The sequence below is a fragment of the Pseudorasbora parva genome, chromosome 10 (genome assembly GCF_024679245.1).
Source record: "Pseudorasbora parva isolate DD20220531a chromosome 10, ASM2467924v1, whole genome shotgun sequence".
NCBI lineage: Eukaryota > Metazoa > Chordata > Actinopteri > Cypriniformes > Gobionidae > Pseudorasbora > Pseudorasbora parva.
In genome coordinates, this window is record NC_090181.1 from 36869345 (window position 1) to 36896938 (window position 27594).

The following is a 27594-nucleotide window of genomic DNA, read 5'->3' on the forward strand; positions in this document are numbered from 1 at the left end:
CATAAGTGTTGAAAAAACAGAAAAAAAACAGAAAAAAACACAGTGTGATATATAGAATAACCAGCAGGTGGGAGTATAGCCTTATTTATGAACCATTACTAGTGTCCCAATTTGGTCTTTTTTAGGCTTTTACTAAGGGAAAACCGTTTGAGATATCCAATAACCGTTCGCATTTTAGCATCTTCTGTATATTTACTTCATGTTGTCCGAGTTTGGAGGAGATTGAATGAATCGCTTTTGAGGAGAAGGTAAAAACTCAGAGCTCGCTTTCCACTTTGTGTTATCTTCCAACCAAATTATCTGACTTCCTGTTGGTCAGAGCTAATGACTGTAAATTAGAAAGTTGTCCGGCTCGAAAAGTACAATATATATACCGAGTTTGGTGACTGCAGATAAAACTAACCCCCCACTTTGGACAAAAGTGACACTTCCTGCTGCCAGTTGGTGGCGCTATAACTTTGACTCACAAAAGTCATATCCATGTGATCGGCCTCTTACAACGAACACACAGCTGAAGTTTCATCAAAATGAATTAATGTATGCAAAAGTTATAACACACTTCCTGTTTCCTTTTTCTCGCTATAAATTTGTCTCTTCGCCACGGCCAAACCGTTTGAGATATCAAAAAGTTGCTTGCAATTTAGCATCCTCAGTGTCTTGACTTCATGCTGACCGAGTTTGGTGCTGATCGGGTCAATCGTCTAGGAGGAGTATCGCAAATTCCAGAGCATGCGTTTTCCGAACAACCCATAATAGTTCACTTCCTGTTGGGCTGACGCATAACTTAGAGCACGAAAGTTGTTCGGCCCGATGAGCTCTATATGTGTACCGAGTTTCATATATGTACGTGCAAGTGTGTTTGATTTATAGATCCCGTTTTCAGACCCCACTTTAGGGGGCGCTGTCGAGCCCCCCTGCCACGCCCGGGTCCCAGCCTTAGCCCGGCCCTGATGGCCGCGCATTCTGATGCGTGTGCAAAGTTTCAAGAGTTTTCGAGCATGGGAAGGGCCCCAAAAATGCCCAAATAGTCGGGTTAAAATAATAATAATAATAATAATAATTAAAGCTGCGAGCAGCGATGACGGGCCCAAGCCGGTGGCACCGCCACCCCGGTGGCATCAGCTTAACTGTGCACAGCAGGCCAATAGGCATTTAATATGGGAAAAAATAAATAAAGGGACTATGTCAAAGTCATTTGAATTCACCTCATTAACTGCAGCAACTGGTGCTGCTATGACCAGGAACCACAACAGTCACATCTCTGAGATCAATTACATTTTATTCTTTAATTTTATGTCAGATGATGTCAAATGTCAATTTTAAAATGAGTGCAGAATACTGTCCAAATGCTGATGTTGTATTATCCTTACACTTCTCTTTATGTGTTTTTGACCTACCGTAAATTGTGATTGTTCACCAGTCTTATGCTACAAAAAGCATGCTTGTTTTTATTTCAATATGTGTGGCATTCAATTTTTTTAAAAAAATATAAATAAATAAATAAATAAATAAATTAAGCCAAATCACAGAGACCGCAACAATGATTTTAATATCAGTGTCAGGGAAGAGTAATATGCGTGCATATAATTTAAGGAAGTTTATTATAAACAGCCACTTTTATAAATTCATGTGAAATTTAATTTTTTTATCCATTTGAATTCTATCAATAAATAATTAGTTTAAAGAGGTGTCATACGTGATCTTTGCAAACACAGCACATGACCTTCTTTAAAGCCCATGTTAAAGAAAACAATTAAAAGTATTAGGATATCACTTTCAATTATGTGCAAATGTATTTTTTGCAGCTCAAAATATTGTAAGTTCAGAAGACCAGTATTATATATATATATATATATAATAAATTTTTTTTTACTTATTTTTCACAATAAAGTGATAGATATTGCTGATAGCAATTATGATATAAAAGGGTTAAATTATGAAAAAAACAAGAGACAAGGCGACACACACAGAGTGAGAGAGACCCCCTCCACACACACACACACACACACACACACACACACACACACACACACACACACACACACACACACACACACACACACACACACACACACACACACACACACACACACACACACACACACACACAGAGTGATCCTGAGAGAGAAGGGGGAGGGGGAATGACAGACACAAAATCTAAACAGTGAGAGAACATTGTTTTTATTTCACTGTCTGAAAACACTGTTTTAATATATCAACAATATAGTTTTATCTTCAAAACAGTGTTCCCTAGGACATATCCCACCTGGTTACTAAATAAGGCTACACTCCCACCTTCTGGTTATTCTATATTTAGTTATTCTATATTTATATTTAAACAAAAGGCATAAATCTTCTCATTTTTTAAGTTACACACACTACTTTTTTTTTCCTTTTCTTTTTAAAGACAATTAAATGTGTTTTTTTTCTTTTGTTAGTAGTGTTTTTTTATATTTATATTTTTTTATTAATATTTATTTGTATTAACACAATTATTTAACTAATTATATAAAACAATATTGTCAATGCCCTACAAATAAACTGGTTTTATACATTATTTTTTTTTATTCAAACCCAGAATAAAATGTTTTATGCTTTAATGCAGGCCAAAGCACAGCATTGAGAGGTAATCTTTTTAGACAGAAGAGTGGCTTACACACACACACACACACACTGTAGAAATCAGTGACACGTGTCCCCATGAGTCTGTGTGCATTCAGGTTGAAGTCCCCACCAGGCTAGAAAAAAGAACACACACACACACGCACACACACACAGTAGTTTTGCTGAAGTATGCTGCAGGCAACCCTTATCAGTTAAGCCCACCCACCATCCCCCATCCACAACACACACACCCACCCACAAACACACACACACATACTTGTTTTTGTGCATTGTGGGGATCACCTGTCAGAATGCTACATAGTGAGGACCACCCTTTCCTATGATCCTACAGACCTAAAAAAAATTAGTTGACAAAAACTAAAAAGCCTGTTTAAAAGTATCACTTCAGATTTTAAATATTTCACAAAAAAAATTATAAACCTGACACAGTGGTCACTTGTGGGGACATTTCAGGTATTGAGTATATCTGGGGTCCAGCAAACACACAACCAGTCTTTGGTCAGTGTGGGGACCGAACTCACACACCAAACGCCAGTCTTTAGTCACTGTGGGGACCGAACTCACACACCAAACGCCAGTCTTTAGTCACTGTGGGGACCGAACTCACACACCAAACACCAGTCTTTGGTCACTGTGGGGACCGAACTCACACACCAAACGCCAGTCTTTAGTCACTGTGGGGACCGAACTCACACACCAAACGCCAGTCTTTAGTCACTGTGGGGACCGAACTCACACACCAAACACCAGTCTTTAGTCACTGTGGGGACCGAACTCACACACCAAACGCCAGTCTTTAGTCACTGTGGGGACCGAACTCACACACCAAACACCAGTCTTTAGTCACTGTGGGGACCGAACCCACACACCAAACGCCAGTCTTTAGTCACTGTGGGGACCGAACTCACACACCAAACGCCAGTCTTTAGTCACTGTGGGGACCGAACTCACACACCAAACGCCAGTCTTTAGTCACTGTGGGGACCGAACTCACACACCAAACGCCAGTCTTTAGTCACTGTGGGGACCGAACTCACACACCAAACACCAGTCTTTAGTCACTGTGGGGACCGAACTCACACACCAAACGCCAGTCTTTAGTCACTGTGGGGACTGAACTCACACACCAAACGCCAGTCTTTAGTCACTGTGGGGACCGAACTCACACACCAAGTACCCGTCTTTATTCAGTTGTGGGGACCGAACTCACACACCAAACGCCAGTCTTTATTCAGTGTGGGGACCGAACTCACACACCAAACGCCAGTCTTTAGTCACTGTGGGGACCGAACTCACACACCAAACGCCAGTCTTTAGTCACTGTGGGGACCGAACTCACACACCAAACGCCAGTCTTTATTCAGTGTGGGGACCGAACCCACACACCAAACACCAGTCTTTATTCAGTGTGGGGACCGAACTCACACACCAAACACCAGTCTTTAGTCAGTGTGGGGACCGAACTCACACACCAAACACCAGTCTTTATTCAGTGTGGGGACCGAACTCACACACCAAACGCCAGTCTTTATTCAGTGTGGGGACCGAACTCACACACCAAACGCCAGTCTTTAGTCACTGTGGGGACCGAACTTACACACCAAGTACCCGTCTTTATTCAGTGTGGGGACCGAACTCACACACCAAACGCCAGTCTTTATTCAGTGTGGGGACCGAACTCACACACCAAACGCCAGTCTTTAGTCAGTGTGGGGACCGAACCCACACACCAAACGCCAGTCTTTAGTCAGTGTGGGGACCGAACTCACACACCAAACGCCAGTCTTTAGTCACTGTGGGGACCGAACTCACACACCAAACGCCAGTCTTTGGTCACTGTGGGGACCGAACCCACACACCAAACGCCAGTCTTTAGTCAGTGTGGGGACCGAACTCACACACCAAACGCCAGTCTTTAGTCAGTGTGGGGACCGAACCCACACACCAAACGCCAGTCTTTAGTCAGTGTGGGGACCGAACTCACACACCAAACACCAGTCTTTAGTCAGTGTGGGGACCGAACCCACACACCAAACACCAGTCTTTAGTCACTGTGGGGACCGAACTCACACACCAAACGCCAGTCTTTAGTCAGTGTGGGGACCGAACTCACACACCAAACGCCAGTCTTTATTCAGTGTGGGGACCGAACTCACACACCAAACGCCAGTCTTTAGTCACTGTGGGGACCGAACTCACACACCAAACGCCAGTCTTTAGTCAGTGTGGGGACCAAACTCACACACCAAACACCAGTCTTTATTCAGTGTGGGGACTGAACCCACACACCAAACGCCAGTCTTTAGTCACTGTGGGGACCGAACTCACACACCAAACACCAGTCTTTAGTCAGTGTGGGGACCGAACCCACACACCAAACACCAGTCTTTGGTCACCACGGGGACCGAACCCACACACCAAACACCAGTCTTTAGTCACTGTGGGGACCGAACTCACACACCAAACGCCAGTCTTTAGTCAGTGTGGGGACCGAACCCACACACCAAACAGCAGTCTTTAGTCAGTGTGGGGACCGAACCCACACACCAAACAGCAGTCTTTAGTCAGTGTGGGGACCGAACCCACACACCAAACACCAGTCTTTAGTCACTGTGGGGACTGAACTCACACACCAAACACCAGTCTTTAGTCACTGTGGGGACCGAACTCACACACCAAACACCAGTCTTTAGTCAGTGTGGGGACCGAACCCACACACCAAACACCAGTCTTTGGTCACCACGGGGACCGAACCCACACACCAAACGCCAGTCTTTAGTCAGTGTGGGGACCGAACTCACACACCAAACGCCAGTCTTTAGTCACTGTGGGGACCGAACTCACACACCAAACGCCAGTCTTTAGTCACTGTGGGGACCGAACCCACACACCAAACACCAGTCTTTATTCAGTGTGGGGACCGAACCCACACACCAAACACCAGTCTTTAGTCAGTGTGGGGACCGAACCCACACACCAAACGCCAGTCTTTAGTCAGTGTGGGGACCGAACCCACACACCAAACGCCAGTCTTTAGTCAGTGTGGGGACCGAACCCACACACCAAACACCAGTCTTTAGTCAGTGTGGGGACCGAACTCACACACCAAACACCAGTCTTTAGTCAGTGTGGGGACCGAACTCACACACCAAACGCCAGTCTTTAGTCACTGTGGGGACTGAACTCACACACCAAACACCAGTCTTTAGTCAGTGTGGGGACCGAACCCACACACCAAACACCAGTCTTTAGTCACTGTGGGGACTGAACTCACACACCAAACACCAGTCTTTGGTCACTGTGGGGACCGAACTCACACACCAAACGCCAGTCTTTAGTCAGTGTGGGGACCGAACCCACACACCAAACACCAGTCTTTAGTCAGTGTGGGGACCGAACTCACACACCAAACACCAGTCTTTAGTCACTGTGGGGACCGAACTCACACACCAAACGCCAGTCTTTAGTCACTGTGGGGACTGAACTCACACACCAAACACCAGTCTTTAGTCAGTGTGGGGACCGAACCCACACACCAAACACCAGTCTTTAGTCACTGTGGGGACCGAACCCACACACCAAACACCAGTCTTTAGTCACTGTGGGGACCGAACTCACACACCAAACACCAGTCTTTAGTCACTGTGGGGACCGAACTCACACACCAAACACCAGTCTTTAGTCACTGTGGGGACCGAACTCACACACCAAACACCAGTCTTTAGTCACTGTGGGGACCGAACTCACACACCAAACACCAGTCTTTAGTCACTGTGGGGACCGAACTCACACACCAAACACCAGTCTTTAGTCACTGTGGGGACCGAACTCACACACCAAACACCAGTCTTTAGTCACTGTGGGGACCGAACTCACACACCAAACGCCAGTCTTTAGTCACTGTGGGGACTGAACTCACACACCAAACACCAGTCTTTAGTCAGTGTGGGGACCGAACCCACACACCAAACACCAGTCTTTAGTCACTGTGGGGACCGAACCCACACACCAAACACCAGTCTTTAGTCACTGTGGGGACCGAACTCACACACCAAACACCAGTCTTTAGTCACTGTGGGGACCGAACTCACACACCAAACACCAGTCTTTAGTCACTGTGGGGACCGAACTCACACACCAAACACCAGTCTTTAGTCACTGTGGGGACCGAACTCACACACCAAACACCAGTCTTTAGTCACTGTGGGGACCGAACTCACACACCAAACGCCAGTCTTTAGTCACTGTGGGGACTGAACTCACACACCAAACACCAGTCTTTAGTCAGTGTGGGGACCGAACCCACACACCAAACACCAGTCTTTAGTCAGTGTGGGGACCGAACCCACACACCAAACACCTGTCTTTGGTCACCACGGGGACCGAACTCACACACAAAAGAGAATCTGCAGTACTTTAGACAGAACAGGAGCTCCAATTTGCTCCATGCTTTAATTGATTTTGTAGATGTTTGTTTTACATGTAGAAACAACATTGTTAGTACTTTTAAAGGTTGAGTACAAAAAAAGTGTAATACAGTATATGACATTTTCAAAACTCATAACATCAGTATGTCACCATAGCCAAGTGAAGAAACATTAGCTTAAAACTTTCATGAAGATGTTTACAGTAAACACTATATGAGTTAAAAAAATTTTATGAATTAATAAAACCCTTCATGACCAACACTATATTCTCAAGTAACTTTAGCATTAAAGTCTACCATGCCTGTGTTTATAGAAGAAGAAAAAAAACATTAAGCAGACAAGGATTATACAATATGGAACTGATGGTCTATTAAGTTATAACCATGTGACTATGGAAGTTTGTTTTAAAACTATTAAACAGTCAAGTACAGAAACATTAGCGTAAGTTTCAGTCGTCAACAAACATTAGCATAAAACTTTCATGGAGATGTTTACAGTAAACACTAGTCGAGTTAAAAAAATTAATTCATTAATAAAACTCTTCATTACCAACACTGCATTCTCAAGTTTTTGAAAACAAGTACAATAACTTTGGCATTTAAGTCTACCATGCCTGCGTTTATAAAACAAACAAACCAAAAAAACAAACATTTGAAGCAGATAAGGAAAGGATTATACAATAATATGGAACTGATGGTCTATTTAGTTATAACCATGTGACTATGAAGCTTGTTTTAAAACTATAAAAGCTTGTTTCTACCAATGAACAATTAATTCTGCCAGTGTGCCAATTAATGTGTCAGATCTTTTCTGTTTAGAGCGGAGATTCGATTTTTGATGTAAAATTTAAGTGTGGACCACTCTCTATTTTTAAGTGCAAGTTCCGCCTCTTTACACCTCATGCAGTCCGCCTTTCCTGGAATTTTGCGGTTGTTAATAAACCTCATCATATGCTTCTCCACAGCCTGTATCTCATGTTTGTTCCAGGCCGTCTTCTTAACGTAACCTGTGGGGGAACACATTAGCATTTTACTCATGAGAAGCACTTGCATGTTAAAGGGTTAGTTCAGCCAAAAATGAAATGTCTGTCATTAACTCCTCCCCCTAATGTCGTTCCACACCCGTAAGACCTCCGTTCATCTTCACACAGTTTAAGATATTTTATATTTAGTCAGAGCGTATGCAAGTGTATGCACACTACAGGTCCATGTCAAGAAAGGGAATAAAAACATCCTCACAGTAGTCCATATGAGACATCAGTGGGTTAATTAGAACCTCTTGAAGCATCCAAAATGCATTTGGGTCCAAAAATAACAAAAACTACGACTTTATTCAGCATTGCCTTCTCTTCCGGGTTCCGTCCGTGTTCCTGTTTGGCAGTTTGACACGTGATCCAAACTGCTGAAATCACATGACATTGATTGATTCACTGATTCATAACCGTTTGAATCTTTATTTGAGGATTGAAAACAAACCCAGAAGAGAAGGCAATGCTGAATAAAGTCATAGTTTTTGTTATTTTTGGACCCAAATGTATTTTGGATGCTTCAAGAGACTCTAATTAACCCACTGATGTCTCATATGGACTACTGTGATGATGTTTTTATTCCCTTTCTGGACATGGACAGTATAGTGTGCATACACTTGCATACGCTCTCGGACAAAATATAAAATATCTTAAACTGTGTGTGAAGATGAACGGAGGTCTTACGGGTGTGGAACAACATTAGGGTGGGTCATTAATGACATCAATTTCATTTTTGGGTGAACTAACCCTTTAAATACAGCCTACCCAAAACAAAGTGTATCTCTTGCTTAATCACTACACACACATCAGAGCCAGCAGAAAATGTGGGAAGCACTAGCAGAGCTAAGGCTGCGCTCCCAGTGGATACATAAGCACTGAGGGAGAGTAAATCAACAGCACCTATCCCTTTAATTAGCTCACCCATATTTAGAACACTAAAATGCTTCAAAAACATGTTGTAAATCCTAATGCAAAAGGACTTTTTTTCAGGACAATCGGCAATAAGGTGTAAGTAAACTGATCATACCTTTCTTTTTTTTGGAGACTGGATCTGCTGGAAGTGTGTTCTCACAAACAGTGTGCTGTGGTGATGATACTGTGGTGCACTCTGAAAGTAAAAATTAAGCCAGCCTTGAGTACTGAGAAGTCTCTACAGTCATCTCAAGAACACAAAGTTCCTGAGGTGCAGTCAGGGCAGGGCAATATGGCCAAATTTTACATCACAATACATTTCTTAATTTCAGTCCAAGATATAATTCCAATATCGATATTTGATTTTGAAATGTGGAGTGCTCATGTTTATTCAATGAATTGAACCACCACAAATAAAATGTATGGGATAATGTAGTGTGAATTTTTTTTTTTTAACGTTTATGACACTTGGATCCAATTTGCATAATAATTTGGAATGCGGTATATTATATATATATATATATATATATATATATATATATATATATATATATATATATATATATATATATAAGGGGTGACCCCTAATAGTCGAGGATTCAATGCATCGATATGCAGGACCGGATTCGACCACTGATCTCATGGTCGAATCTTTGCGGGTATTATGAAACGAGGATCATACCATTTTGGCAATATGGGGGTGCTCAATATTAGTGTTATAAAGATGTGTCGCGCCTTTAAAATTCGAACACATATACACCGACGGCGGCATTCGACTCCTGTCCGCGGCGATTAAATGTATATTTCCCTCAAATCGTGAATGAACATACTGATTTCACCCTGTGCTACGAGATACACTCATCGTGCAGCTCTTCTGTCAGAAGTCGATTGAAAATTGAGCTCGCGCACGGCGCGTATATAATGTTCTCGTCTGCCTGAAGTGAGATAACGTTACCTGAGACACGGCGCTGAGCTTCAGTCCGGTGTGCGACCCCCTTCAGGCACAATCGGCTTGAGAACGTGCATATAAACGCACTCAAAGTGTTCTTTTCCTCTCTAGGCAGGTATTTTTTTAGGTTTATTTATCAAAATGTTCTTTTATATATTTGTGTGATGTTCTGTGTTTCGATCGCGGCTTTTAAATGTTATGAGAGAACGGTTCATTTACGAATAGTATAGCCTAGTTTTGATCACTTTATTAAAAGTGGTGGCTGTGTGCCGTGTGTAAAGTACAATAAAAATAGTCTTAGCCTCCTGCTGACTAGTGTCCTGCCTTTCCCAACCCGTTTATACAGTTTATTGTTTTTTCTCCAGTCTATGGTTTACACACACATAGATGATTCGACTATCGGTCGACCATAGAGAGATTCAAAAATTCTGATTCGAATGTGTAAATCCTTAGTCGGGGACAGCCCTAATATACATATATACATATATATATATATTTGCCTGCATTTAAAGAAATACCAGTCTAGAAATGCATCCAAATGACAGCAAAGCGCAACTGTACGGTGGTCAAAGAGGATTATAAACAGTGAATTTTGAAGATTCAGACAGCATTACCACACAACCTTGGTTTTTGTCAAAAGTATTAAGTATATATATAGTATATAAGTCATTCGGCCTGGGATTTTTACGTGGGTGGTGGGAGACGGATGCCAATAAAATCACTGGCTAGCCCCTGTAAATAATGACAATACTTTCCGACCCTGCGAGAAACAATTACCGTCTGAATAGGGCTTCAGCAACTCCTTCACCAATAACGGAGCGAGCTGGAGAATCAACATCATAACCACCAACAAACCTCAGCAAATATTGTTCTTGCTCCGGCTTTAACTTCTGGATATTCGGGCGGAGTCAGGCTAATCCGAAGTCCCATTAATTAGGCAAACATAAATGGAACAAACTGACAACATGTAATCATTACCTTTCGGACTAGAAGTGGACTCCTCCAAATCACTGTCCACTGTAACTTTCTCTAAAGGTAGAAAATACAGAAATGTCATTTTAAAACACAAGGTAATGTTATTCAAAGCATTCCCAAAATCTGAACTCACGTTGTGTATAGTGTATGGTATAGTACCTTCTGGATCAATGTTGATTTCATTGAGATTTAACCCTTTAAAGTCTGTCAAGCGTCCTTTTTCGAGGGCCAGAAAAATTTTACTAATTTTAGCCAGTTGGAGGGTGCCTTCGGGTAACCTGTAAAATTGGCGATGAACTCTAATGTCATGGCCTAGAAAGTCTGCCAACTGATCTAGTTCGGTGTTGCTAAGATTAAGAACTTCAGAAAGTGTCCCGATCTGCTTCCTCAACTTTGTTGAAGTAAGACTCTGAGGATTTTTTGCGCTGCATGCAACAGCAAATTCTCGAATGCAATCAGAGCCTCTGAAAAATGTCATTGCAGATGGACGAGCAAAGAGGAAAGGATTTTCATTTGGTATTCCACACCTACTCCGATTTTCAATAAGCAGGCTTATTGATTCTTGCATGGAAGGTGTGAGAAGCACGGGAACCTTTCTGCCTCTTTTGCCTCTGATTTCTACACGCTTGAAGTACTGACAAAGTTTATTTTCTAAATCTGTGAGGGCCATGCTAATATCTGGATGAGCTTGCGATTGCTTGCTGGAGGTGTATGCAGACAGAGGCATTTGTGACACTTCCCCCTCTCGTCTACGATTGAAAAGCATCACTTGAGTTAACGTGATCTTGGCCAGTTTTCCCCAGTGCTGAGATGATGGCTGTGTTAACAAGAGTTTGCGATGGGTCTTCTCTTGCTCATCAAGATACACATGAAGGAGCTTAACATCTTCGGTGAATGGAAGTAATTGTGGAGAATTCCACTTTGCTTCCTCCAGTGTTCGCCGTGCTGTTGTAGAAATGTATTCAGGCCATCTGGAATGATAAAGCTGTTGAAAGCTGTTCGCCATTTTTCCTGTCTCTTCATCTCCACTAATAGTAGAGTAGCTCTCAATGAGCATAGCAATTTTGTTCAGACTCTGTCCAAGTTTTACAGCCACACTTGCTTTTTCAAATACATGGGTCTCTTCATTGTAGCCACCGGCCCTTTTAACTGCATTGATGGTATGCATAAAGTTTTGAGGATTAACGAGCTCTTTAATAGATCTAAGTGGGGATACCTCTCTTGCACATATTAAGAGTCTTCCCAGCTCCCTCATCTTTTGGCGGATGTGTTCATGCATCTTCAATCTTGAGCCATGCTTGTTGTAAAGATGCTTTCCTAACTCTAAAATACACCAGTCATTTCTAGTTTCAAGTGCCACTTGGTCCTGGTTCATGGAATTTAACAGCTTCCAAACACCATGAGTTACTCCTGGTGGGGGAGGTTGTGCAAAGCCACAAAGAACCTGGACACGGGTTTTTCCAGGTTTCGGCTTCTCATCACCAGGCTTGAATTTGCAAACCTTGACATGTCGCCACAGAGTCTTTTTGAGGAAGAGTCCTTTGCAGTAAATGCAGTGCAAAAAACTTTCCCCATCCAGGTTCTTTTTGGGCAGTTTCCGCGGAATCATCAGTCCTGCACCTGTATTAATAACAGTACTGTTGTAAGCAAAGTTCCCTTTGTTACGTAGATATTCCAGTTGCATCCTCCTTTCTTTTGATCCCTTCGGATGACTTAATGCTTTCGCTACCTCTACCTCATTTCTATGCTTTCGTTCCAGATGTCTAGAAATTTTTGTAAAAGCACAGTCACAAAAAAAGCACTGCTGTTTTTTGCCGTACATTCTCAATCCACCTCTCTGTTTAATGATAGCTGGGATAACTACTGATGTTGCACCGTCAAGAATGGAAGATGTGCCAGGAACTTTGGCTGTGTCGTGGTTCTGGGAGCTCCCTAAGTCACCGCTGCTTTGAGCACTGCACTTTTTGATTCTGTTCACAGCTGAACTGCTCCGGACTGGCAAAATCTGTAACTTTTCTTCTTTACCTTTTGGTGAAGCAGTAAAGCTCATGCTACTATCTGATGTGTAACTCTCTGATGTGTCAGGAATGTACTCTTCCTCACTGACAGATAACTCATCTTCACTTGATCCATCTGAGTACTCAGCAATCTTTCCTCTAGCCTTGAAAGACAATGACCATTCAGTTAATTTTATCCTCTATCATAGGCATATTCTCTATTCTATTCTGTTCTATTCTATTCTATTCTATTCTATTCAAGCTATTAAAGTAATTAACACTTACTCTGGTGTTTTTTGCTCTTTTGGATGTTGTGGTGAAAGCGGAATGTTGTTCACTACTTGCAAATGGTGCACGATTCCTTCTGATGTCATTTTGAATGTCTGTATGGTCATCATCACTGTTTACACTGGAATTTTCAAAGAGATCATCCGAATCATCACGAATCACGGATCTCTAAAAACAAAAACAAAAACATCACAATGACAAGTTTTAAATTATCTAAAAAAAAGTATATTTTATAATGAAAAATAACTGTTGCCTTTTTTACACTTTAAAATGAATGTGTAAAATCTCTATCTTTTAAGTCAACATTTGTTAAACGCTCTATCCATGTCTATCAATTTAAAGGGATAGAATTTTCATTTTTGGGGGAACTATCATTAACATTACTCATCCTCATGTTGTTCCAAACCCATAAGACCCTTATTCATCTACAGAAAACGATTGAAATAAAGTTGATAAAAATCTGAACTTTTGCCTGCCATTCTAACTCCAGATGGAGAGAAAGAAAGCACTTGGATATCACCAAAAATATCTTGTGGCCAAGAATGTCTTATGGGTGTGAAACGACATGAGGGTGAGCAATTAATTACAATTAATTTTTTTGGGTGAACTATCCCTTTAACAAAACAGGTCATGAACCATTACCAAACAATATTAAAAACAAACAATATAGTTACCAAGCACCTTAAGACTATTCTAGTGAAATTAGAAATGATACACCTCTGACTATAACTTAATATTGCAATGAAATTGTATTAGACAATTGTAGACAAATATTTTCTCTTCTACTGTGATGTACATCAGAATTATACAGTTATTTATTAATTGGATTTTTAGCTGTGTTGTATTTTATGCACAATAAACGACTGGAGAATTCCCATGTCACTAGATTAATTTTAATTAAGACCAATCAAAATAAACCGCATATGTACGAAATTGTTGAATAATTCACAATGGTACACAAATCGGTCCTCTTTCAATTTTTATTTGTCCTTTTAAATGTACTTCACATTATTCAGCTAAAAATAATACAATTTTGGTATGAGGAAGGTAAAAACAAATGGAAGTAAATAAAATAAAATAAAATAAAAATACCTTTTTATAAGATGTCATATTTTTAGAACACACAGCGCCATCGTCACTGTCTGAGTAATCAACCAAGGGCTGTAAAGGACAAAAAAAAAATATATGAAAAAAAAGTGGAAGAAAGAAAATCTCTGTCAGACAGAGACACTGAGGCACAGACAGAGGCAAACAGATAGAGAGGCACAGACAGATAAAGAGGCACAGACAGAGGCAAACAGATAGAGAGGCACAGACAGATAAAGAGGCACAGACAGAGGCAAACAGATAGAGAGGCACAGACAGATAAAGAGGCACAGACAGAGGCAAACAGATAGAGAGGCACAGACAGATAAAAACAGATAAAGAGGCACAGACAGATAAAGAGGCACAGACAGATAAAGAGGCACAGACAGATAAAGAGGCACAGACAGAGACAGACAGATAAAGAGGCACAGACAGATAAAGAGGCACAGACAGATAAAGAGGCACAGACAGAGACAGGCAGATAAAGAGGCACAGACAGATAAAAACAGATAAAGAGGCACAGACAGAGACAGACAGATAAAGAGGCACAGACAGATAAAGAGGCACAGACAGATAAAGAGGCACAGAGACAGACAGATAAAGAGGCACAGACAGATAAAGAGGCACAGACAGATAAAGAGGCACAGACAGAGACAGACAGATAAAGAGGCACAGACAGATAAAGAGGCACAGACAGATAAAGAGGCACAGACAGAGACAGACAGATAAAGAGGCACAGACAGATAAAGAGGCACAGACAGAGACAGACAGATAAAGAGGCACAGACAGATAAAGAGGCACAGACAGAGACAGACAGATAAAGAGGCACAGACAGATAAAGAGGCACAGACAGATAAAGAGGCACAGACAGAGACAGGCAGATAAAGAGGCACAGACAGATAAAGAGGCACAGACAGAGACAGACAGATAAAGAGGCACAGACAGATAAAGAGGCACAGACAGAGACAGGCAGATAAAGAGGCACAGACAGATAAAAACAGATAAAGAGGCACAGACAGAGACAGGCAGATAAAGAGGCACAGACAGATAAAAACAGATAAAGAGGCACAGACAGATAAAGAGGCACAGACAGAGACAGGCAGATAAAGAGGCACAGACAGATAAAAACAGATAAAGAGGCACAGACAGAGACAGGCAGATAAAGAGGCACAGACAGATAAAAACAGATAAAGAGGCACAGACAGGTAAAGAGGCACAGACAGATAAAGAGGCACAGACAGAGACAGACAGATAAAGAGGCACAGACAGAGACAGGCAGATAAAGAGGCACAGACAGATAAAGAGGCAGAGACAGAGACAGACAGATAAAGAGGCACAGACAGATAAAGAGGCACAGACAGAGACAGACAGATAAAGAGGCACAGACAGATAAAGAGGCACAGACAGAGACAGACAGATAAAGAGGCACAGACAGATAAAGAGGCACAGACAGATAAAGAGGCAGAGACAGAGACAGACAGATAAAGAGGCACAGACAGATAAAGAGGCACAGACAGAGACAGACAGATAAAGAGGCACAGACAGATAAAGAGGCACAGACAGAGACAGACAGATAAAGAGGCACAGACAGAGACAGACAGATAAAGAGGCACAGGCAGATAAAGAGGCACAGACAGATAAAGAGGCACAGACAGATAAAGAGGCACAGACAGAGACAGACAGATAAAGAGGCACAGACAGAGACAGACAGATAAAGAGGCACAGACAGATAAAGAGGCACAGACAGATAAAGAGGCACAGACAGATAATAAATACACATACCTCAGCTGTGAATCGTGAAGTGCCTGCAGTAGTTACAGAATCCTCAGAGCAGTTCTCTATGGCTGTCATGTTGTCGTCATCCTTGCATGGAGGCTGTAATAAAGTTATAAAAAATAGTTACAAGTTTTTACTTATTAGACAAGGTCCCCACCATGTCAAACCTGTGAAGTGTGTGTATCAAAGGGTTTGAAAGGCTTTCCTAAAACTACAGGTCCCCACTATGCACATTACACTGGAAACAGTGTGTAAGACTTTCCCATGTCAAAATCAAATATAATAAATTAATAGACAGATAAAGAGGCACAGACAGAGACAGACAGATAAAGAGGCACAGACAGAGACAGACAGATAAAGAGGCACAGACAGATAAAGAGGCACAGACAGATAAAGAGGCACAGACAGGTAAAGAGGCACAGACAGAGACAGGCAGATAAAGAGGCACAGACAGAGACAGACAGATAAAGAGGCACAGACAGAGACAGACAGATAAAGAGGCACAGACAGAGACAGACAGATAAAGAGGCACAGACAGAGACAGACAGATAAAGAGGCACAGACAGAGACAGACAGATAAAGAGGCACAGACAGAGACAGACAGATAAAGAGGCACAGACAGATAAAGAGGCACAGACAGAGACAGACAGATAAAGAAGCACAGACAGATAAAGAGGCACAGACAGAGACAGACAGATAAAGAGGCACAGACAGATAGAGGCACAGACAGATAAAGAGGCACAGACAGATAAAGAGGCACAGACAGATAATAAATACACATACCTCAGCTGTGAATCGTGAAGTGCCTGCAGTAGTTACATAATCCTCAGAGCAGTTCTCTATGGCTGTCATGTTGTCGTCATCCTTGCATGGAGGCTGTAATAAAGTTATAAAAAATAGTTACCAGTTTTTACTTATTAGACAAGGTCCCCACCATGCCAAACCTGTGAAGTGTGTGTATCAAAGGGTTTGAATGGCTTTCCTAAAACTACAGGTCCCCACTATGCACATTACACTGGAAACAGTGTGTAAGACTTTCCCATGTCAAAATCAAATATAATAAATTAATAGACAGATAAAGAGGCACAGAGACAGACAGATAAAGAGGCACAGACAGAGACAGACAGATAAAGAGGCACAGACAGACAGATAAAGAGGCACAGACAGATAAAGAGGCACAGACAGAGACAGACAGATAAAGAGGCAGAGACAGAGACAGACAGATAAAGAGGCAGAGACAGATAAAGAGGCACAGACAGAGACAGACAGGTAAAGAGGCACAGACAGATAAAGAGGCACAGACAGATAATAAATACACATACCTCAGCTGTGAATCGTGAAGTGCCTGCAGTAGTTACAGAATCCTCAGAGCAGTTCTCTATGGCTGTCATGTTGTCGTCATCCTTGCATGGAGGCTGTAATAAAGTTATAAAAAATAGTTACCAGTTTTTACTTATTAGACAAGGTCCCCACCATGCCAAACCTGTGAAGTGTGTGTATCAAAGGGTTTGAATGGCTTTCCTAAAACTACAGGTCCCCACTATGCACATTACACTGGAAACAGTGTGTAAGACTTTCCCATGTCAAAATCAAATATAATAAATTAATAGACAGATAAAGAGGCACAGAGACAGACAGATAAAGAGGCACAGACAGAGACAGACAGATAAAGAGGCACAGACAGACAGATAAAGAGGCACAGACAGATAAAGAGGCACAGACAGAGACAGACAGATAAAGAGGCAGAGACAGAGACAGACAGATAAAGAGGCAGAGACAGATAAAGAGGCACAGACAGATAAAGAGGCACAGACAGGTAAAGAGGCACAGACAGAGACAGACAGATAAAGAGGCACAGACAGAGACAGACAGATAAAGAGGCACAGACAGATAAAGAGGCACAGACAGATAAAGAGGCACAGACAGAGACAGACAGATAAAGAGGCACAGACAGAGACAGACAGATAAAGAGGCACAGACAGATAAAGAGGCACAGACAGATAAAGAGGCACAGACAGATAAAGAGGCACAGACAGAGACAGACAGATAAAGAGGCACAGACAGAGACAGACAGATAAAGAGGCACAGACAGATAAAGAGGCACAGACAGATAGAGGCACAGACAGATAAAGAGGCACAGACAGATAAAGAGGCACAGACAGATAAAGAGGCACAGACAGGTAAAGAGGCACAGACAGATAAAGAGGCACAGACAGATAAAGAGGCACAGACAGATAAAGAGGCACAGACAGGTAAAGAGGCACAGACAGGTAAAGAGGCACAGACAGATAAAGAGGCACAGACAGATAAAGAGGCACAGACAGATAAAGAGGCACAGACAGATAAAGAGGCACAGACAGATAATAAATACACATACCTCAGCTGTGAATCGTGAAGTGCCTGCAGTAGTTACAGAATCCTCAGAGCAGTTCTCTATGGCTGTCATGTTGTCGTCATCCTTGCATGGAGGCTGTAATAAAGTTATAAAAAATAGTTACCAGTTTTTACTTATTAGACAAGGTCCCCACCATGCCAAACCTGTGAAGTGTGTGTATCAAAGGGTTTGAATGGCTTTCCTAAAACTACAGGTCCCCACTATGCACATTACACTGGAAACAGTGTGTAAGACTTTCCCATGTCAAAATCAAATATAATAAATGAATAGACAGATAAAGAGGCAGAGACAGAGACAGACAGATAAAGAGGCACAGACAGAGACAGACAGATAAAGAGGCACAGACAGAGACAGACAGATAAAGAGGCACAGACAGAGACAGACAGATAAAGAGGCACAGACAGATAAAGAGGCACAGACAGAGACAGACAGATAAAGAGGCACAGACAGATAAAGAGGCACAGACAGAGACAGACAGATAAAGAGGCACAGACAGATAAAGAGGCACAGACAAAGACAGACAAAGAGGCACAGACAGAGACAGACAAAGAGGCACAGACAGAGACAGACAGATAAAGAGGCACAGACAGAGACAGACAGATAAAGAGGCACAGACAGATAAAGAGGCATAGACAGATCAAGAGGCACAGACAGAGGCACAGACAGATAAAGAGGAACAGACAGATAAAGAGGCACAGACAGAGGCACAGACAGATAAAGAGGCACAGACAGATAAAGAGGCACAGACAGAGACAGACAGATAAAGAGGCACAGACAGATAAAGAGGCACAGACAGAGACAGACAGATAAAGAGGCACAGACAGATAAAGAGGCACAGACAGATAAAGAGGCACAGACAGAGACAGACAGATAAAGAGGCACAGACAGATAAAGAGGCACAGACAGATAAAGAGGCACAGACAGATAAAGAGGCAGAGACAGATAAAGAGGCAGAGACAGATAAAGAGGCAGAGACAGATAAAGAGGCACAGACAGAGACAGACAGATAAAGAGGCACAGACAGATAAAGAGGCACAGACAGATAAAGAGGCACAGACACAGACAGACAGATAAAGAGGCACAGACAGAGACAGACAGATAAAGAGGCACAGACAGAGACAGACAGATAAAGAGGCACAGACAGAGACAGACAGATAAAGAGGCACACACAGATAAAGAGGCACAGACAGAGAAAGACAGATAAAGAGGCACAGACAGATAAAGAGGCACAGACAGAGAAAGACAGATAAAGAGGCACAGACAGATAAAGAGGCACAGACAGATAAAGAGGCAGAGACAGATAAAGAGGCAGAGACAGATAAAGAGGCACAGACAGAGACAGACAGATAAAGAGGCACAGACAGATAAAGAGGCACAGACAGAGACAGACAGATAAAGAGGCACAGACAGATAAAGAGGCACAGACAGATAAAGAGGCACAGACAGATAAAGAGGCACAGACAGATAATAAATACACATACCTCAGCTGTGAATCGTGAAGTGCCTGCAGTAGTTACAGAATCCTCAGAGCAGTTCTCTATGGCTGTCATGTTGTCGTCATCCTTGCATGGAGGCTGTAATAAAGTTATAAAAAAATAGTTACAAGTTTTTACTTATTAGACAAGGTCCCCACCATGCCAAACCTGTGAAGTGTGTGTATCAAAGGGTTTGAATGGGTTTCCTAAAACTACAGGTCCCCACTATGCACATTACACTGGAAACAGTGTGTAAGACTTTCCCATGTCAAAATCAAATATAATAAATTAATAGACAGATAAAGAGGCACAGACAGATAGAGGCAAAGACAGAGACAGACAGATAAAGAGGCACAGACAGACAGATAAAGAGGCACAGACAGACAGATAAAGAGGCACAGACAGGTAAAGAGACACAGACAGAGACAGACAGATAAAGAGGCACAGACAGATAAAGAGGCAGAGACAGATAAAGAGGCACAGACAGATAAAGAGGCACAGACAGATAAAGAGGCACAGACAGATAAAGAGGCACAGACAGGTAAAGAGACACAGACACAGACAGACAGATAAAGAGGCAGAGACAGATAAAGAGGCAGAGACAGATAAAGAGGCACAGACAGATAAAGAGGCACAGACAGATAAAGAGGCACAGACAGATAAAGAGGCACAGACAGAGACAGACAGATAAAGAAGCACAGACAGACAGATAAAGAGGCACAGACAGATAAAGAGGCACAGACAGATAAAGAGACACAGACAGACAGATAAAGAGGCAGAGACAGAGACAGACAGATAAAGAGGCAGAGACAGATAAAGAGGCAGAGACAGATAAAGAGGCAGAGACAGATAAAGAGGCAGAGACAGATAAAGAGGCACAGACAGATAAAGAGGCACAGACAGAGACAGACAGATAAAGAGGCAGAGACAGATAAAGAGGCACAGACAGATAAAGAGGCACAGACAGAGACAGACAGGTAAAGAGGCACAGACAGATAAAGAGGCACAGACAGATAATAAATACACATACCTCAGCTGTGAATCGTGAAGTGCCTGCAGTAGTTACAGAATCCTCAGAGCAGTTCTCTATGGCTGTCATGTTGTCGTCATCCTTGCATGGAGGCTGTAATAAAGTTATAAAAAAATAGTTACAAGTTTTTACTTATTAGACAAGGTCCCCACCATGCCAAACCTGTGAAGTGTGTGTATCAAAGGGTTTGAATGGGTTTCCTAAAACTACAGGTCCCCACTATGCACATTACACTGGAAACAGTGTGTAAGACTTTCCCATGTCAAAATCAAATATAATAAATTAATAGACAGATAAAGAGGCACAGACAGATAGAGGCACAGACAGAGACAGACAGATAAAGAGGCACAGACAGACAGATAAAGAGGCACAGACAGACAGATAAAGAGGCACAGACAGGTAAAGAGACACAGACAGATAAAGAGGCAGAGACAGATAAAGAGGCACAGACAGATAAAGAGGCACAGACAGATAAAGAGGCATAGACAGATAAAGAGGCACAGACAGATAAAGAGGCACAGACAGATAAAGAGGCACAGACAGATAAAGAGGCAGAGACAGATAAAGAGGCACAGACAGATAAAGAGGCACAGACAGGTAAAGAGACACAGACAGGTAAAGAGACACAGACAGATAAAGAGGCAGAGACAGATAAAGAGGCAGAGACAGATAAAGAGGCACAGACACAGACAGACAGATAAAGAGGCACAGACAGATAAAGAGGCACAGACAGATAAAGAGGCACAGACAGATAAAGAGACACAGACACAGACAGACAGATAAAGAGGCACAGACAGATAAAGAGGCAGAGACAGATAAAGAGGCACAGACAGATAAAGAGGCACAGACACAGACAGACAGATAAAGAGGCACAGACAGATAAAGAGGCAGAGACAGATAAAGAGGCACAGACAGATAAAGAGGCACAGACAGATAAAGAGGCACAGACACAGACAGACAGATAAAGAGGCACAGACAGATAAAGAGGCACAGACAGATAAAGAGGCACAGACAGAGACAGACAGATAAAGAGGCACAGACAGATAGAGGCACAGACAGATAAAGAGGCACAGACAGATAAAGAGGCACAGACAGATAATAAATACACATACCTCAGCTGTGAATCGTGAAGTGCCTGCAGTAGTTACAGAATCCTCAGAGCAGTTCTCTATGGCTGTCATGTTGTCGTCATCCTTGCATGGAGGCTGTAATAAAGTTATAAAAAATAGTTACCAGTTTTTACTTATTAGACAAGGTCCCCACCATGCCAAACCTGTGAAGTGTGTGTATCAAAGGGTTTGAATGGCTTTCCTAAAACTACAGGTCCCCACTATGCACATTACACTGGAAACAGTGTGTAAGACTTTCCCATGTCAAAATCAAATATAATAAATTAATAGATAGATAAAGAGGCACAGACAGATAAAGAGGCACAGACAGAGACAGACAGATAAAGAGGCACAGACAGATAAAGAGGCACAGACAGAGACAGACAGATAAAGAGGCACAGACAGAGACAGACAGATAAAGAGGCAGAGACAGATAAAGAGGCACAGACAGAGACAGACAGATAAAGAGGCACAGACAGAGACAGACAGATAAAGAGGCACAGACAGAGACAGACAGATAAAGAGGCAGAGACAGATAAAGAGGCACAGACAGATAAAGAGGCACAGACAGAGGCACAGACAGATAATAAATACGCATACCTCAGCTGTGAATCGTGAAGTGCCTGCAGTAGTTACAGAATCCTCAGAGCAGTTCTCTATGGCTGTCATGTTGTCGTCATCCTTGCATGGAGGCTGTAATAAAGTTATAAAAAATAGTTACCAGTTTTTACTTATTAGACAAGGTCCCCACCATGCCAAACCTGTGAAGTGTGTGTATCAAAGGGTTTGAAAGGCTTTCCTAAAACTACAGGTCCCCACTATGCACATTACACTGGAAACAGTGTGTAAGACTTTCCCATGTCAAAATCAAATATAATAAATTAATAGATAGATAAAGAGGCACAGACAGATAAAGAGGCACAGACAGAGACAGGCAGATAAAGAGGCACAGACAGAGACAGACAGATAAAGAGGCACAGACAGATAAAGAGGCACAGACAGAGACAGACAGATAAAGAGGCACAGACAGATAAAGAGGCACAGACAGAGACAGACAGATAAAGAGGCACAGACAGATAAAGAGGCACAGACAGATAAAGAGGCACAGACAGAGACAGACAGATAAAGAGGCACAGACAGATAAAGAGGCACAGACAGAGACAGACAGAAAGAGAGGCACAGACAGATAAAGAGGCACAGACAGATAAAGAGGCACAGACAGATAAAGAGGCACAGACAGAGACAGACAGATAAAGAGGCACAGACAGAGACAGACAGATAAAGAGGCACAGACAGAGACAGACAGAAAGAGAGGCACAGACAGAGACAGACAGATAAAGAGGCACAGACAGAGACAGACAGATAAAGAGGCACAGACAGATAAAGAGGCACAGACAGATATAGAGGCACAGACAGAGACAGACAGATAAAGAGGCACAGACAGAGACAGACAGATAAAGAGGCACAGACAGATAAAGAGGCACAGACAGATAATAAATACACATACCTCAGCTGTGAATCGTGAAGTGCCTGCAGTAGTTACAGAATCCTCAGAGCAGTTCTCTATGGCTGTCATGTTGTCATCATCCTTGCATGGAGGCTGTAATAAAGTTATAAAAAAAATAGTTACAAGTTTTTACTTATTAGACAAGGTCCCCACCATGCCAAACCTGTGAAGTGTGTGTATCAAAGGGTTTGAATGGCTTACATAAGGGGTGTCATGATTCCATGATTACATTAAGGAGTACTCGATTTAAAAAATTGTATGATTACTTTTTTAACTGTTGATTAACTGGCAAAATACCCAAAGTGGTGCATTCTATGGATGAGAATCCATGAAACGCATTAAACCGCTTCCTACGGCTGCACTATGCATTTAAACCATTTTAAACTCTTACTTTAGCAAAGTGCTATTGTGAATTGTGAAGTCTGCTATTCCATTAAATAAAAGATAAATTAAATTAAACCTTCACTAACACAGGACAATATATTATCTTATTAAATATTCTGTTCATTGACGTTTGCATGTTTTGATGGCCACATATTCTTGTTCAGGTAGTGACAGTAGCCGTAGCAATTCTGTTGTACAGAAATGGCCAAATGTTAATGATCAAGTGAACATTTGAATTAATTGTTGTTTAGTCAGTATTTTTTAAATATTACATTACATATTTTTACATTTTTGTTTAATAACTTACAATAAAACCATATTTCAAACTTGAAAACCATAAAACAATGCTTTGATACTTGATTTGAACCAAAATTATTATTGCTTCATTGCTATTATATATGTATTTTAAGCAATTTTAAAGGCTTTTATTCCCTTACATAAATTTTTATCAAAAAATAATAATAATAATAATAATAATAATAATTATATATATATATATATATATATATATATATTATAAATAATTATATATAAATTGTATGCCATACAATTATATGTATGGCATTGTTGACAGGTGATGCAATGACACCACTACAATGGTTAAAACAGCGAATTTCTTCGGTTTCAAACATAGTTGGAAAAATTTGGAATAATAAAAATATATAGCATTGTTCTAGTTGTTTATTTATATACTTTATACATTTCCTCTACTGTACAAATTATAAAAGTTGTCAAATTTTGCCAAACCTTTCTCCAAGGCCAGTGACTTCCTCCATAGTCATATGCGAGTTCCTCTCCAGGAATGATATCTCTTGCAGCGAATAGGCACAAACAAGGTTTCCCCTCAACGATAATCCTTTTCATTGTACAATTTGGGTTTATGTGATCATCATTTATAAGGCGGCCAAGGGAGCCATCCTCATGAGTAGCATCAATGCTTCAGGAAACGAAAATTAATCATTTTGTCTAACAAACCACAGCGAGACAAATTTGAATGTGAACAAAATGAAATTAACTTTTTTACTGTAATTTTTAAAGTGTATTCATTAAACAAACAAACAAAAAAAACTACCTCCACTTCTTGTTCTGCCAGATGAAGTCAAACATGAAAAAAGTTTCATGATTGGCCTCTCTTCTTTGTTCAGCTTCAATTAAGGTGATCATTTCTCCCCTATATTCGACAACAAAATCTCCTTTAATAAAAGGAATTAAGGCAAACACTCCAAAACCTGAAAAAAGGGGGGAGTGGGAGAGAGAGAGAGAGAGACAATTGTTAATCCAATTCCTTACAGACTTGTAACTAATACATATAGTAAGTCAAATGTAAACAACTTTTATGCTTTGTAATAGTTTAACCAATGTATTCAACATGCTTTCACAACGCATGCTTATTTCTTTCATTAATGTACAGATACTATCACAAAGAGCAATTTAAACTGCTGAAACAAACAATATTATTAATATTCCAATGGACCCAAATTCCATAAAATAATTATGGTTACTTATTTAGTATTTTTAAACCACTTAAATCATAGTTAAAACATGTTATTAACTTTATATTTAACACTTATGTTACCTGCAAGCAATACTAGGCTCTTTGCTATATCATGGTAACAAAAATAAGAAATAATTCGCTGCTTTGGCCACAATTTCCTATTTTATTCCCTGGTCTTAGCAGATTCATAATTAATTGGTGGAAGATTTCCTATTCATGGCCATTATATATATTTATATTTCCCGCGCCATGTGGGGAGCGCCGTACTTCTAATCACAATCCAGTCACAACAACAAATTTCTTTACAAACCTACCTTTATAATCGTTTATGTGTTTGGCCTCCAGTGCGTCGGTCTTGTCGATGCCACGGAGAACATGATCTTCCGCTTCTTTTAATGGTTTTATTCTTCTCGGTCTCATTTCAACAGGCCGTCTCTCGTCGTTCCTCTGGTTCCAGTGATTCAGCGATGTCACGCGGTCTCGCAATCTCCCGCCACGCCGCAGTTTATAACACTTTACAATACGCAGTAACATGCACATGTAAACACTTCAAATTGTATAACGATGTGAAGTTTTAATTTATCAATAGTTCATTCGACACATTCAATATTATGATTCTGATTAAAAAAAAACTTTAACGTTAATTAATCTCATTAGAAAACTCCATCACATGAACATTCTTAAAAATAATTCGAATTTGTGATGTTTATTTATTGAATTATGTAATATAATATTTACAAGTAGGTTAATTACCTGTAAGAATGTACTTCCCCCGTTGGCAGACACTGTTTAAAGAGTTTTTTGTCGTTTAATTAAGCGATTCGCGCATGAGCAGTTGAAAAAATGTGTACCTTCATGTATTACGTCATATCTGTGTGCATAGGTGCAGTTCCGCGACCAGGCTACAGGGGCGCTGTAGAGCAGTGCAGCCACACACACTCATACACAGAAGTCCGGTTTTTGTTCATGGAGGGGATCATTAAAAAAAACTGCAGTAGGCATATCAGCACCGCCTCCTGAGCCGATTACAAGCAAAACATTGTGGGGACCGGCGATTTGGTCCCCACTATGTTTTTGGTCCCCACTATGTGAGTGTGCAAACGTGTTGAGGACCCCACTATGTAATAAAAACAAACACACACACACACACACTCATGTCTGGTTCACTATCTTTCTGGGGACTCATAGACGTAATGGTTTTTATGCTGTACAAACCATATATTCTGTCATCCTACACTGCTCCTGCCCCAAAACCTACCCATCACACAAAACTTTCTTCAAAAGAACTCATTCTGTGTGATTTATAAGCTTTTGTACCCATTGGGAAGTCCCCATGAGTCTGTGTGCATTCAGGTTTAAGTCTCCACCAGGCTAGAAAACCATTCACACACACACACACAGAGGCAAGGTTTTTTGCTTGAAAACTTATACAATATTGCCCTCTACTGGTCATTTAAGGGAGAGCATAAGTGTTGAAAAAACAGGGGGAAAAAAACAGAAAAACAGCCAGTGTGATATATAGAATAACCAGCAGGTGGGAGTATAGCCTTATTTATGAACCAGGCACTTGTGTGCTTATTTTGTGTTTTTTAGGCTTTTGCTACGGGAACACCGTTTGAGATATCCAATAACCGTTCGCATTTTAGCATCTTCTGTATATTTACTTCATGTTGTCCGAGTTTGGAGGAGATTGAATGAATCGCTTTTGAGGAGAAGGTAAAAACTAAGAGCTCGCTTTCCACTTCTTGTTATCTTCCAACCAAATTATCTGACTTCCTGTTGGTCAGAGCTAATGACTGTAAATGAGAAAGTTGTCCGGCTCGAAAAGTACAATATATATACCGAGTTTGGTGACTGCAGATAAAACTAACCCTCCTCTTTGGACAAAAGTGACACTTCCTGCTGCCAGTTGGTGGCGCTATAACTTTGACTCACAAAAGTCATATCCATGTGATCGGCCACTTACAACGAACACACAGCTGAAGTTTCATCAAAATGAATTAATGTATGCAGAAGTTATAATACACTTCCTGTTTGCCTTTTCTCGCCATAAATTTGTCTCTTCGCCACGGCCAAACCGTTTGAGATATCAAAAAGTTGCTCGCAATTTAGCATCCTCAGTGTCTTGACTTCATGC

At 41.3% G+C, this 27594-nt stretch overlaps 1 protein-coding gene across 6 annotated transcripts; it reads right to left on the minus strand.

The window, feature by feature from the left end:
* Nucleotides 1-6919: 6919 nt before the first annotated feature.
* On the minus strand, nt 6920-26587 carry LOC137091519 (uncharacterized). Of its 6 annotated transcripts, none has more exons than XM_067456023.1 (18): nt 25772-26587; nt 25035-25191; nt 24710-24899; nt 23579-23671; nt 22672-22764; nt 22075-22167; nt 20963-21055; nt 19939-20031; nt 18440-18532; nt 17385-17477; nt 16846-16938; nt 16069-16161; nt 14293-14361; nt 13198-13368; nt 11075-13076; nt 10919-10969; nt 9107-9187; nt 6920-8058 (listed from the first exon to the last, which is right to left on the minus strand). In XM_067456023.1, the coding sequence occupies exons 1-18, from the start codon at nt 25995-25997 to the stop codon at nt 7844-7846; spliced, it is 3999 nt and encodes a 1332-aa protein (XP_067312124.1). In that variant the 5' UTR covers nt 25998-26587; the 3' UTR covers nt 6920-7843. The 6 variants fall into 6 exon arrangements, with proteins under 6 accessions (XP_067312124.1, XP_067312126.1, XP_067312125.1 ...); XM_067456026.1 differs by having other exon boundaries at nt 6921-8058; nt 25035-25133; nt 25772-25890; XM_067456025.1 differs by lacking the exon at nt 23579-23671.
* Between the last annotated feature and the right edge of the window lie 1007 nt (nt 26588-27594).

Bases quoted from the DNA above. Each gene is read 5' to 3' on its own strand.
- LOC137091519 (XM_067456023.1), bottom strand. From the start codon at position 25,997: ATGTGCATGTTACTGCGTATTGTAAAGTGTTATAAACTGCGGCGTGGC. The intron at 24,900-25,034 runs GTAGTTTTTTTT...CGTTTCCTGAAG, and splicing joins TGGCAGAACAAGAAGTGGAG to CATTGATGCTACTCATGAGG. The intron at 23,672-24,709 runs GTTTGGCAAAAT...ACTTTATTACAG, and splicing joins GTCACTGGCCTTGGAGAAAG to CCTCCATGCAAGGATGATGA.